The following is a 14264-nucleotide window of genomic DNA, read 5'->3' on the forward strand; positions in this document are numbered from 1 at the left end:
ACTTTAAGGAAGTAAAAACCATGTTTCAAGTGATCATTTTAGCCCAAATCATGATCTTTCCCTAACTCTAACCATTTGGTTTTTGTGCCTAAACCTGACCAGATCTTAACCACAGCGTTATCGCACTATAAAACATAATTATTTTTAACATTTGTAATGGTTTTGGAAAGCGGCATATTACTCTGGGTTGTTTTTGTCTAAAAATGCTCCTATGGGTCGTTGCGGAGTGCGGGTACAATCGACCTATGTGGTCATTAAATTATGAGGATGTGTTGGCAGGAAGGTGCTACCACTGGAAGAGGAAAGACAACGTCAGAGTTTAACTTGCCGTCAAATCTGGTGATGGTCATTTTTATATTGTTGTGGTATTAGTATTGTGTATTTTGTGGGTAATTTGACCTAATCATGCTGCTTGAACCTGCATCCCATTGATTTTGCTGCAGCACACGTCAACTGATGTGTGTTTTATTTGCTTTAACATTATTTCTTATGAACGCAGCCTACAATAATTTCTGATTTGATAAAGAATAATCAAAAGGGGGGAAATGTGAGGGACGTTATTGTATGAATATGTATAAATGCTTGTGTGGACTTCTGAAATGCTTAGTGACAGTCATAGAAACCATGTTTGTGCGTCTGAACAATATGTTCCTGTGTGAAAGGAAACAAAGAACATCTATTCATGCTGAAGCATATCCTACCATGTCTGTATGGGTATAACCACATCACAACAACTTGTAGAGGGTGATATGAAAGAGATAAAGGAGTATTCACCCCACACTTCGAGTCTCACTCCTCTGCAGCAGCTTGTATGTCTGTATTGAGTGTGAATGAGCCATCCTGTGAGCATTAAAGAAAGTGTGACAATACTGTATTGAGAAATTAATTCTTTCCTTAATGAAGTCAAGCGCAAGAGGTGAATTGTCACGACAACAGATACAATAAATACTACTTGAACTTGTCCTCTGGTTTGAGCATGGACACACATGCATAGACACACACACACACACACACACACCTATTGTCAGGGTAACCACTCCATGGTGACTGGGGGGCTAACGGCTTAACGATCGTCCAGTTACCTAGGCAACGAGAGATAAAGATGGGGCATTTATCTTTTGAGTGCTTTTTTTTTTCTTGTCCAGATCTCTCTCTTTCTCTCTGTCTCTCTTGCTTTGAGCCCTGGTGGGGGCTTAACTGTGTCAAAATGAACAGAGGACAAGTCTAAAGTTTCGCACCAAACTAAGGTTTCCATGAGCTCTAAATGATAGATCAAACAAAACGTGTGTACTACGGCTATTGTGCTTAATTTTCAATTTTTCAAAAGAGGATAAAACAGTCTTTAGCATCTATGCCTGGAGCCTCTGAGCCTTGAGCTTGGCCTTGGCAGCACAGAGCCAGTGTTGTGAGGAAATGAACTGTCAACTTATGTGATGCGCTACTGACTGGAGATTACGAAAATGTACAAGCTATGACTGTTGATGAATAACATTTTCAATCTTTTACAATAAGTCAGGTTTTTATCCCACTTGGAAAGTCAAAGCTAGTTAGCCTAGCTTGCAAACTGCACTACTTCCCACTTACTTTTCGTTCATGTTACCTGTGCCTGCTGAGTATCGGTACCTCGTGCACAAAAGGAGAAGACTACTGTCTTCCCTAAAATTAACTCCCTTAATGTTGTCTTCACTCTCAACAATCACAAGCAGCATCAGAAAGCAGAAAACTGAAGCAGCCAGTCACAGTTCTTGAGGTCTCCATGTGGTATCTCCGTCGCTGCAATGGCAATGATGGCTTTTTTTAAAAGTCCAGTCAGTTTTTATTTGTATAATATTAAAAATTACAAATTTGCATCAGGGGACTTCCACAATCCGCACAGCAATCCTCTATCCTTAGACCCTCTATTTAAAGACAAACAACCATAACAGGATAAAAATGGAAGAAACGTCAGGAAGAGCAGCAGAGGAGGCATGTAATAGACGTTGTGTGTACAGAATAGACCAGATAGCAAAATTACAGAAATATAAATAGATTGAACATATATGAAGAATCTGATCAGGAGGACCTTTAGCAACTTCCAGTTGCCGACACAACGTGCATATCTGCCTACGGTGTGGCCTATAATATATCCTCGGAGCCCACGCATGTAGGTAGGTTGTTAGGTACGATATGTAACCCCTTAACACAGAAGTATAAATCTTTACTTTTCGAGGTTACAGTATCACTCTAAAAGTAAATGATAAAGAACATAAAGTTAACTTCTGTAACAGTTTTGCTCTCTCTGCTTTTTAAAGTTTAATTTGGCCACACATACGCACACATGCAGTACATTGCACACTCAAAATATATGTACATATAGTATACACATGTGCTTACCTGCTCTTGAAGTTCTTTCTCTCTTTGACACACACATACACATCAATCATTCTGCTGTGAACTTCAAAGTATGTCAGACCTTGATATGTTTGGTGCTACATCAACTCTATATCTCTGGAAATGTGTGTGTGTTTCTGCAAGCTGGTGTGAAAATCTGTATTTGGGTGCATTATGTGTGAATTCATGCATGTACATTTGTATGTGTATGTGTGTGTGTGTGTGTGCACCAGTGATATCAAAAAAAGCAGCATCCTTAAAAGACCTCATGCTTCAAACACATGAGGTCTGACGCAAGAGGAGAGGAATGAAAATGGAGAAAATACACATGAGGGAGAAGAGGGAGAGGAGAAAGGGATGGAAAATGATGGAAAGAGGGATGATTAAAAAGAAGGAGGTGGAGAGGGAGGAAGACAGGTAAAAATGAAGAGGAGAAGTTGAAAGAAGAAGAGGGTATATGGTAAGATAAAGAACAAAGATAGGGAGTAGACAGGTGAGGAGGAAATGACAGGCAGGTAAAAGAGAAATGACAACTACAAAGGAGGGAAGGTTAGAAAGGAGATGGCAAGGGAAGGTGTTAAGGGACAGGAGAAAGAGTAATAACTGAAGAATGGGAAGGCAATAATGAATACAAGAAAAGGGTGATGGAAGAAAGGAAATGAGAAGGGGGGATGGAAAAGAAAAATGGTAATAGAGGATGCACTGAAAGGGAAAAGGCGGAGAGAAGGCAAGGAAAAGAGAGCAAAGAGGACAGAGAAAGAAGGAAGGAACAAATAAATCAATACCAAATGACAATCAGAAGAAGAGGAGCAAATAGGAAGAAAGGAATAAAAGATTGAGAAGAGGGATGAGAAAAAGGAATGAGGCAACCCATATAGTGTGGAGACAAAAAGGGAAAAGGGAAGAATGCAGAAAAGGAAGGACAAAGTGGAGGACTGATGATATGAAAATGAAAAAAGGAAGAACAAAGGATGGAAGGATGCAAAGAGTAAGATAAAAGAAAGCGGGAGAGAAGGGGAAAAGATGCAGAAGATCAAAAAAACGAGACAAAATGGAGGAGGGAAAGAAGAGAAAGAGGAGGCAAAAAGGACAAAAAAGGAGGACTACTCACCCCATCCTCCTTGTGTCTGCTGAGAGGTAAATGAAAAAAAGGAAGAAAAGGAATTGGAATGAAAACAGAAAAAAACAGAAAATTGACATAAACAGTGCAGTTTAGACTTGAAGAGAAAGAGAGGAAAAAGGAGGTATCGTTGTTTGGTCGCTGGATCTCTGGAGACGCCGACCAAATAAACAACAAATCCTCAGGATGGAGGGATGCTGATGTGAGAGTGAGATGGAGAGATCAAAGGATATTGGTTTGAGGGAGAGATTTTGTTGCCGCCTCGAGAGGGAAGATGGAGGAGAGCTCAGAGGAAACAAGAGAAATAGGGCGGGAAGATTCAGGAGAGAGAGTTTGGTGGAGCTCCAGCTTTGGTTTCAGCTCCACCTCATTCTGGTTTCACACCTGGAAAACCTTCAGTATGATCCAAATATAGAGAATAACCACAGTCAGTAAGAAACGGCCAATCAGGGAGCTTCAAATCATGTTATCGTGGACCTAATAGGGGGGTAAAGTAGAACATTATTGACCGTTAGATAAATTCAGTATATTGAATAAAATCAATTTTGGATAAATTCGTTGTGCAGTGTTTTGTTCCCGATTGTAACACAGAGCTGCAGAGGTTAGTGGATACTGTAGTATTTAAAATCATTTTAAATAACATAATGACAGAAGAACTTGGTTTATCATGTGGGAAAATTCTTCCCTCAAACTACTGTAGCACCATACCTAAGTACAACAGGATGAGACACTTATCAGTCAAAGCAACCAAGCTCCACAATTTAAATATAATAATCTGTAAAATAATTATTAATTAAAAAGGAAATATTATTTGTGAGAAGATTAACCCGTAAATACTGTTCGGGTCAAATTTGACCCATTTTGACACATGAAAGCAGTTAAGACACCCTAAATGACATTCTTTGAGACTAAAATTTTATGACTTTTCCTAAACTGGCCCAGAATATACAAAATGGAAATATTTCAAAATAACTTATATTTGTGCAGCTGGAATGAATATTTGTACATGGAGGGTGTTCTGGGTCAAATTTGATCCACATTTATTCAAAGGGATTTTAAAGTCACTAGAGGGGTTCAAATCAAGGTTAAGGATGGTGGAATCTTCAAACGGTGAAACTATCGATTGGCATGTCTGTGTATTTTTGTCACTGGGGCAGTGGGGACAGAGCTTAACAGGGAACAAGAACTGCTCATGTTTGTTTGAAATTTACAAACCAGTTTGTTGTTATGTTTCATGATTTATACACTCAATGCAGAGTTGATTGTGTACAATTGACAGAAAAGGAGGGCATATGGTCTGTGGGCAGTGTAGAATGATGGTTTTAATGGTTATAATGAAACCTACCATTTAAGAATGTTGTTGCATCCTTCACTTTCAATAAAATTAATATAAAATAATTATGGCTTTTTTGTTCTCCTGTTGTAGTAAACATGAGATCATAATATAGTGATACATGAACATATTTTTTCTATAAACGAATAGTGTCAATAAAGAAAACTCTCTCTGCTCTCTGAAACATTAATAAAGGATAAATCAACCATTTATTAATGACTGATAAGAGATAAGAGATCTATGGATGCAAAATATATTGGTAAATATATATGGTTCAAAATTTAGTATAGGCTAATTATAAAGGGATATTTGAGCTGGGTCAAAAATGCCAGGATATGAACAGTATGAAAGGGTTAATTAAATGTCCTAAACCTAATTGATGTTGCCTCATGACAATAACAAAAGTTAGGAGCCATCTTAAAAACTGGTCACAAAATAGCTATATTTTTGCAAAATGTTGATAAGTTGGATGGGGGACACAGAAATGTTTTTTGCTTATTGTCCCTTCTTGCAGATGTTTGAGCTTCACTGTGCAGTTTGACACTAGCAGACTGCTTATTTGCTGAAAGTGGAAAGTTTCTCTGAGCTCATCTTAAACCGGAGTTTAACACATGTATCTACAAGCATGATTTGTGACCTCACAACTAGCTTTGGGCCAATCATGATCCAGTATACAACTTACACAAGTGGAATATGGAAACCTTAAGCCTCCTACACTGAGAATGGACTTTTAGAGAAGTAGGAGACAACTTGTGTCCAACAGTTAAACTTTTGAAATGAGCGATATTTGTATATTTATAGACTCTGGCTTTTTCAAAGAGGGAGAAAGAGGTGATGTCATTTTGAGGTTTTTAACAAGGTAATTGAACCTTTTTGTGGAAAAACTATATTAGACACAAATTATTATTCAAAGCCGAGTATTTTTATATATCTTTAAACATGTCTGGCAGGGATTCTTAAGTAAAAGTATGTAAGTATTAGCACATATTACATGTAAAAGCACTTGTTATGAAGAATGATACCTTTTAGAATGCTATCAATTATTGCTACATCAACCTGTCTGCAGCATTTTAATGTCATAGCAAGTCAAGGTAGTGCTATCACACTACCACTATGGTAGTACTGTACTGTACTCAAGTGGCAACCTCCAGGGCTGAAAAATGAAGCCATTGCGGAAGTGCTAAAAACCTGCATTCCCTCTAATGGCCAGCAGGGGGCGACTCCACTGTCTGCAAAAAGAAGTCCGATTGTATAGAAGTCTATGAGAAAATGACCCTACTTCTCTCTTGATTTACTACCTCAGTAAACTGTTTCCTAATGAGTTTATGGTCTCAATCGCTAGTTTCAAGTCTTCTTCAATTCAGCATGATTTTCATTTTGTAAATTATGGTCCCATTTAATTGCTTTAGGGCGTGGCTTTGTTGTGATTGACGAGTCGTTACCACGGCTATTCAGCATTTGGTTGTAATAAAAGACCCATCAATGAGTCGGATGATTAGTTTTTCCGGTGAGTACATTTTGTTTTAACGGTTTTAGGCCTGTTTTTCACTAGCAAAAATTAGCATTAGCATTAGTATTATCACTGTTACCCATAGATTGTAAATGCACTGTGCTAACCACGCTAGCAGCTAGCGCTATGCTCAGCTCCACCCTCTCGTTTAAATATGGACACTTCTGGCTCCAAAAATCAAACATGGCAACGGCCAAATCCAAGATGGTAATGGTCAAATCGCTACACTCGAGGCTTCAAAATGGCAGTTCGCAAACCAATGGGTGATGTCACTGTGACTACGTCCATATTTTTTACAGTCTATGACTGTACTATTACATAACCTACTTTAAAGTAATTTAATATATAGCATTGGATGATATATTTTGAGTTTAGCGCATAACTATGCAAAAATAGAATCAGTGAAGTAACTAGTGATTAAAGCTTTGACATAAAAAATACAATACTCTCAAATGTAGTGAAATAAAGCTTCACGTTGGACATATTCAAGTACAATTACCATAAAAATTGTACCAAAGTATACTATATGAGTAAATAAACGACTTTCTACATCTGTTGCCATAAAAGAAGACACAGACACACCCAGGGAGTTTATTTTGACGGCTGTTCAGCCATGTTTACTACAGTATTGTTCCCATCTACAGCTATCAGCACAGCTTGTTGAGTTCTTTTTTAACATCATCATAGATATTTTCACCACTGGTTTATTTTTCTGCTCGTTCACTCAGAGGATGTTTAAGCAGCATTATCAAAAAAACTTACAGCACATCCTTACATACATACATACTATACATACAATACATACAAACCAAAGCACACACACTCATACACACACTTCCTAGTATAGCGCCACTCTGGTATATACAGATATATAGAATGAGTAAAAAAAAAATCTATTTTCAGTTTTTACATCTTAATATAAGAGTCATACCAAAGACATGGCCACCGAGTGAGTAAACAATAGATAAATAGATATAAAACAAATACAAAAATAAATAAACATAAATACTTGCATCAATTAATAAAAGATGATTTGAGTTTTTTTGTTTTTTTTTTAACTCACTGTTCACTTTTTAACATGTTTTTGTTCAAGTTGATATATAATCAGCGCACCACAACTGTTATTTTACCTCGACAACAAAGGATTGGTTCATTACCCAATCAGAGAAAGCGAAGCCTCGCCCTCAGCCCATGATTGGGTGGTTGAAGTATGCATCATCTGTACATTAGCCTATCATGTTTAACATGACATGATCATGGTTGATATAGAGTTGTTGTTTTCAGCACCATAAACATTGCCGTGACTGTACCAACATCCACAAATTCAGGTAAGACACAACACTGTTGGGATAATAAAACTGTATTATTACCAAATTATTACCAATATTGATGTTCAATTGGCATTCCTGATTTTAGATTTTCCCATCACGACCCACCAGAGCTAAAATGACAGCTTCTCTGTAGAGGAGACACACATACGTCCAAAGTGAGTTTATGTGGAAAATTTTCCCTTGGGTGTCATCATTAAGGAATACAACCACAATTTGTTAGGTTCAGAGCGCTTATGTGCTTGCTTTTAACAACACATATGAGTCCGATCCTGTGATCCTTCAGAGCTTTGATTGTTCACGTTGTCAAAAAAATGAACGTAACCCATCCACAAGATGCAATTAGACACATGAACAGTACGGGCAGTGAAGTAAGGTCAGCAGCAGAGAACAGAAACGACAACAATGGTGGAAAGTTTCGAACAATAAAACTAAGAGAACTTGTCCGCAATTATTCACATTTATATGACATTTCTGCCACTTTTTCTATCTTGATCTCAACATTGGGCAACACCCTTGAATGTTGAATGTTTTTATTCTGTTGTCAAACTGGTTTAATTTGACCCTGATCTGCCCCTTTATGGATATACTTTTTAATCCTCTTGGTAGACACAAAGTACGGAGGCGACAATGCTGCTTGCATTACAGCCACTTATCTATGTAAACCCATTGTTCAAAAGCAAGTATATAAGCCAGTCTTAGTGACTTGCTCTAACCATTGGTCTTAAGTACACAAGCTTGGGAATAGTACCCCTGGGAGTCCCTTCACACCTCAACATATACACATGCAACATCAGCATAAAGGTGACTATTAAAGCAGCACTGGATACTGCAACAAGACTTTACTATCCCCAAAAATAAACAGTACACCGCTCCAATCTACAGTAAATATTTTCTTATTGTCCATGAGGGTGGAGATGGTGAACTGCTTCATACATGTTCAACAGCTCTGGATGAAACACTTGTTGTTAAGTAGACATTCTCAGTTTTTACACATATAAATGTAAAATGTAAAATGTAGATGTTAATACAACAGGCTGCACCAAGTTTGAAAATTAAAGTTGAGATGTCATCTTTAGTCATTCAGAACTGCCGCTTGTCCTGTTTTGTAAAAACTAGAATCTAAATATCTTTGACACAAGTTCATAGCAGTTCAATATGGGCTCTACTGTGCCATAATTTAGTTTTTTGTGCTTGTGTCAGTCAACCCTGACTTGGTGACCTTCTGAACATTGGTGTGTTCTAAATACTTGTTGGGTTGTAACATAAAATCTTTCTGTTACAGCTTTAATTTTACCAAACCAGGTAAACTACATGAACTGGGAGCCTTTGTCACCATACAGTATCTTAAATGCATCTTCAAAGTGTTTTGATGACCATGTTTTTTGAGATGCATTAGGATCACATAGTAAAAGTAATATTTTTAGATAAAGGCTTTTAAGTGTATTTGACTAGTAGCATTGATAAAAATGCTAACACCCTCTGCCACCCTCTGGGATGGACTTTAAGAACTCTGACTTTGTAACAAATCAGATCACCATAAATGCACAGTCTAACCCTAAAGAAAAATGTCTTTGAAAAGAACTTCAAAGAGAGCCTGTCAAAGAGAAATCTGTTGTGTAATATGAGAGAGGACATAAGTTAGCTTTGATGCAAGTGTTTTTTTTAACTGTTCTTCCTTCAGGTACTGTTGCTGACCATGCTTGACTTTCTCAGCATCCAGCTGCTTCTAATTAAAAGTAACAGTCACTCACACTCGTGAGTTTTAAACTTCAACCTCTGAAATTGGTTACTGCTCAGTTCCACTGAATTTGTTTTAGTTGTAGCTCCTTGCTTCAGCACAAGGATTTCTCATCAAGTCTTACAATTTCATCTTTTCCCACCAGTCTGTGATGATGTCATTTACCAACCCAAACCTAAATCTACCAAAATCTATTTTGAATCAAAGGCCTGTACATGGTTTCATTTTGTAAACAACACTGCCTTTAAAAAAGTTCAACCCTTGTCCACATTCTATTTGTAACATGAGACAGCATCTATTTCTAAATAGCTAGCCTACAAAAAACATCATTACTTTGCAGTTCTTTTTGTTATCAATTTGCTTTGAGCATATCTTTTGTTACTTGCATTAACTGCTTACCCGATGTGTTGAAGGGTTTTCACATTTGAACAAACCCTTCTATAATTCTTTGCAGCCTGTTGATTAAAAGACACTTCTCTTCAGCTACTGTTCTCCCCAAAAAACAAACACTGGAAATTGTTTTCATAGCGTAATGAGGTTGCTCATGATACCCTTCATACTCCTACATGTTATGTATTCCAAGAAAAGTGGACGACTCTGGACGACATTTAGACTCTTACGAGTTAATGAATCTTCTTCACCCAAAATTCATTCATTACCTAACTACAGCTTATTATAATAGCTTATATCTGACATCTGTATTTATTCAACTGTACATCACAGGCCTGTTTGTGGTGAGTTACTGCATGCCATATGGTGGTAGCCATTGCAAAAGTCGTCCACTTTACATCCTTACGTCCAGTCCTAACTGATTTTTCCAAACAGGTCCTTTCAGCTGTGATGTAAACAGTGAGACTTGTGCGATGGCTGCTTTTGTATCACATATGGATGGATGACTGTTATCACTTGTAGCTCAGGCCTACATTTCATATACCATCTGTTGTGAGCCTACATTAGGAGGGTCCTTCTGTCCTCATGAGATTGGAGCCCAATGTATGAGACTATATTTGTCTTCAGACACCACTGACAGAATGCTTAGAGGATGGTTACTGAAGGTTGTGAGGGACATGCAACCTTTTGGAAGCATGATGGGACAAACCTGAAAAATGTTTACTTCTATCAATTCTTGCTTAAACAAGAAAAAAAAAGGCTTCTTACTATATTTGTCTTCTTCAAACTCATTGCATTTCTTACAATATGAAGCATACCCAGTTAGCAGTGAATTGGTGATTTGGAGGATTAAAAGAAGTCTAATCATCTTGGTTAAAACTGGGCTAAATTTGGTTTAAAAAGTGACACGTCTATGTCATAAATGGGCATTGTTTTATTCACGTTTTAGTGAATACATTTCATCCTGTAGTTATGTCTTGCTTCACAGTGAAATATACAAATTTAAGTGCTGCTGAAACAACAGCTATACATAACCTAGATTTAAAAAAAAAAAAAACCCCACAAAAAAACTAGATTTAAAAAAAAAAGACATCACCTTTCAACATAATTTGGCCCAGTTTTGACCTAAACATCTAAATGTCTTTTGCTTTTGATCTGCAAATCACCACAGTGATATTAATTGGGTAGTATGTCCCCATTTTCTGTCAGTGTCTGATTTTGCTCCAGAACCAAAATGATCACATATCCTGCGCAAACTTTAGCAAGCAGTCTCTAAACGTTCCCTGTTAAGTGTCTGTTGGGTCTCCAGGGTCCGAGGCTCAAGTTCATGCAGCAGACTCTTTCTCAATTATCTCAATCTCCACAATTTCATTACTCTGAAATCCTTTTACTTCTTGTACTGGCCATGCAGGAGGAAACTAAATCTAACACTCCTTGGTCCCAGGATGGGAGATTAAATTTCTCACCTCCAAGCATTTAGAAAAGATGAAGATTATCCCGGTTCAGTGTTACTCCATTAACTTCCCACGGCTCAGTCATGCTACTAACTCCTGAACTGTGTCCTAAGGGGAGAGCCATGGTCCCAGATTGCGCTTCACATTTTACAATCAAGTTTTGATAAACTCTTTCCTTTAAAAGAGTTGCCTGACACTTCATGTCTCCTTTCCATGCTTCTCCTGGCATAAGGAGTCCAGGGATGAGAACTGATCTCAGGCTGTGCCTTGGTCCCAGACTGCATTTCAAAGTTTAAGAGCCTCTGTTGCCTTAGACAGTTGTTTCATATTCTAATACCTCTTTGCTGCCCATCATGCTACTCCTGTACTGTATCCTGGGGCTGATGACTGAAGAGGACTCCAGAACAAGGATGGTCTTGCGCAGGCGCCGATCGATAAAGTGGGCATCCCAGGCTGGATATCGCTTTCTGGGGAGGTCGATCCTGATCACAGGGCCCTCCTGTGCACGGCATGAGGAGGAGGTCCTGTGAAGGAGTGCTGGAGAGGAGGAAGGGGAGGGACGTACCTGGAAGACAGGCAGGCAGCTGTCCCTGTCCCTCTCCCTGTCCCTGTCTCGCTCCCCAGGGACGGGCTCCCCCGTGTCTTTAGTCCTGGGGAGAGTCCTGGGAGGGCTAGTAATGACCATGTCCGTTTGGGACCCTTGGGATGGGGTGAGGCAAGCATCAATCACTCCCACCACGCCTCCTGCACCCACCACACCCTCATCCACACATCCTCCCCACTGTGAGCCCAGAACAGGCCCATCCGGGTGCAGCCAGCAGTAGTACACCAACATGAAGAAGGTTCCCAGGGCAAAACTGCAGGCCACCAAGCACACCACCACCAGGGCATAGGAGTCAGAGGTGAGCTGGCCGCGGTAGGTGTACCAGGCGGCTGTCAGTGCCACATTCTCAGCCAGTGTCACAGAGTAGTAGACGGTCATGCGGAAACGGCTGGGGCCCTCCTTGACATTGAACCAGCAGAAGATGTAGATAATGCCCACCACCATGTTGTAGATAATCTCCTCCCACTTGGACATACAGAAGTCAGTCTCACCTTGGATGATCCAGAAGGTCATGATACACCTGAAAGACAATAAATAATACAGCTGTGAACATTGTGATGACGGCTAGTAAGAATAATCTGATGACTTAGATGTACAACTTTAAAAAGACTTGACAATAATGGCTAGGCATTTCTGTTTTCTAATTGGGAACACCCATTTTCCAATAATATCAACATGCATTTTTAAAATTTCTACACAATTACTACTGTAATTCATATCATTACTACAGCTACACATTCTCCTACTACAAAAAACAACATTGGACAATGACACCACCTTATCAAAGAAACAAAAGAGAGCTATAGTTGTCAGTGCAAAGTTGGGGCAGTGACAGGAGGAATTGGAGGTGGACACCAATTTTCCACATCAAAGTGTGTTTCGAGGCATTGGGGAATACTACTGTGTATGTGAAAAAAGTTGTATGATGCTCCAGAGGGAGCTGTGTGAAATCTGAGAAACTGTCTCAAATGATGTCACTTGAGTCAGTATTGGTTGGGACTGAAGACCACAAGTTTGAAAATGAAAAAAATGGGGGTTTGGGGTTAGAAAGAATTGAGGTTAACAGACCATATACAATATACCCTGCTCCTCATCTCTGCTTGAGGCTAGTAGCTCCAGGCTACATTAGCCGCTAATAGCATAACATACCCAAATCTCTGACCGAACTGTCAGCATTTGCATTGTGGGAAATGTAGGCACCATGTTTTGACAGGGCAGAAGAATTCATGCAATAAAAAAGCGAACATCTCAGGTTCTGCTGCATAGATTTGAATAGTTTAAAAAGAAAAACAAAACTGTCCATCTCGGGACAGACAATATTAATAGAGTGCAATGCTAAATCAGTGGAGTACTCTTTTAACCCGACTGAACATCATGTGTATTCTTGAATATACTTTTCAAATAATCAAAGAGGCCTCATAAGTCCTGGTAAGGTATTTTTGCATATAAATGGTGTTATCTGTCAAGTGGTTTGGTCCAGAGCGAATGATATTCATAATCCCAAGAGGATGATTCCTAAGGACTTTCCTCTAGTGCCACCATCAGGCCACAATCTTCACTGGTACTTAAGAAATATCAAAATCTAATGAGGAGATTGACCTGATATTTGCTGATTCACTCTCTCCAGAGGAAGTAGCTTTTAGATTTTGCATCACCCATGACCCAAGTGTGTGTGGTGGTGTATGCATCTACAGACGCTCTGTCTTCTGCCTGTATTTTCTTATTATTTTGCTGTGTTCAGGACATTTCTGGGCGTCAACCTTTAGGCAGTGGGTGTGTAGCCACCAGCTAATAACAGCGCGCACGTTGTGAGGGCAGGACTCCATAAAAATGTAGCGACATAGCGATGCACTGCAGCATAATGCTTCCAATGTCGAGCCGGTGAGGATGGGCCAACTTTTAATGTTGTGTTTACAAACAACAACCAACAAATCCTCCTCATTCTGCCTTTAAGAAAGCTATTTATAAAACATTGTGCAGAAAATACATTGTTGTATCACTTTCTAAAGGCTCTGCTTGAATAATTTACCTTCTGTTCTAGGACTCAGAGTTTTCTACTAATAACTATTAGTAAACAATATGTCATAATTAATCATTTTCTAAGCGTCAAATGTTAGGTGTCTTATTTTGAGAATTGACTTTTTTGCATCAGGTTACATATATCGCACCAGTGGCTGACGATGAATATGCCAAAGTAGAGCTGGAAGACGGAGGCGAAGAGGGCGAAAGCCACGGTCCTCGCCCCGATGGTGAAGAAGTGCCACAGCATCTGGGCGATCACGGCCTTGTAGGACATGGGCAGCTTGTCGTCGCGGGAGTCTCGCAGAACCTTCTGGTAGGAGGCGATCATCCAGGCCAGAGAGACCAGGGAGGCCGAGGCTGAGAGACCTGGAGAAACACATGAAGAGAGAAAA

The 14264-nt window shown here is 39.2% G+C and overlaps 1 protein-coding gene across 1 annotated transcript in view; it reads right to left on the minus strand.

Annotated features, from left to right (window-relative positions):
- Positions 1-6970: 6970 nt before the first annotated feature.
- The window catches only part of xkr7 (XK, Kell blood group complex subunit-related family, member 7), a 30142-nt gene continuing 22848 nt past the window's right edge, over positions 6971-14264 (minus strand). Inside the window, exons 4-5 of the mRNA XM_042409164.1 lie at positions 14019-14238; positions 6971-12370 (exon numbers count right to left, since the gene is read on the minus strand). Coding sequence (XP_042265098.1) covers positions 11557-12370; positions 14019-14238 — 1034 coding nt within the window. The 3' untranslated portion in view covers positions 6971-11556. The remainder of the gene's footprint in view (positions 12371-14018; positions 14239-14264) is intronic.

The sequence above is a fragment of the Thunnus maccoyii genome, chromosome 4 (assembly GCF_910596095.1).
Source record: "Thunnus maccoyii chromosome 4, fThuMac1.1, whole genome shotgun sequence".
Classification (NCBI taxonomy): Eukaryota; Metazoa; Chordata; class Actinopteri; order Scombriformes; family Scombridae; genus Thunnus; species Thunnus maccoyii.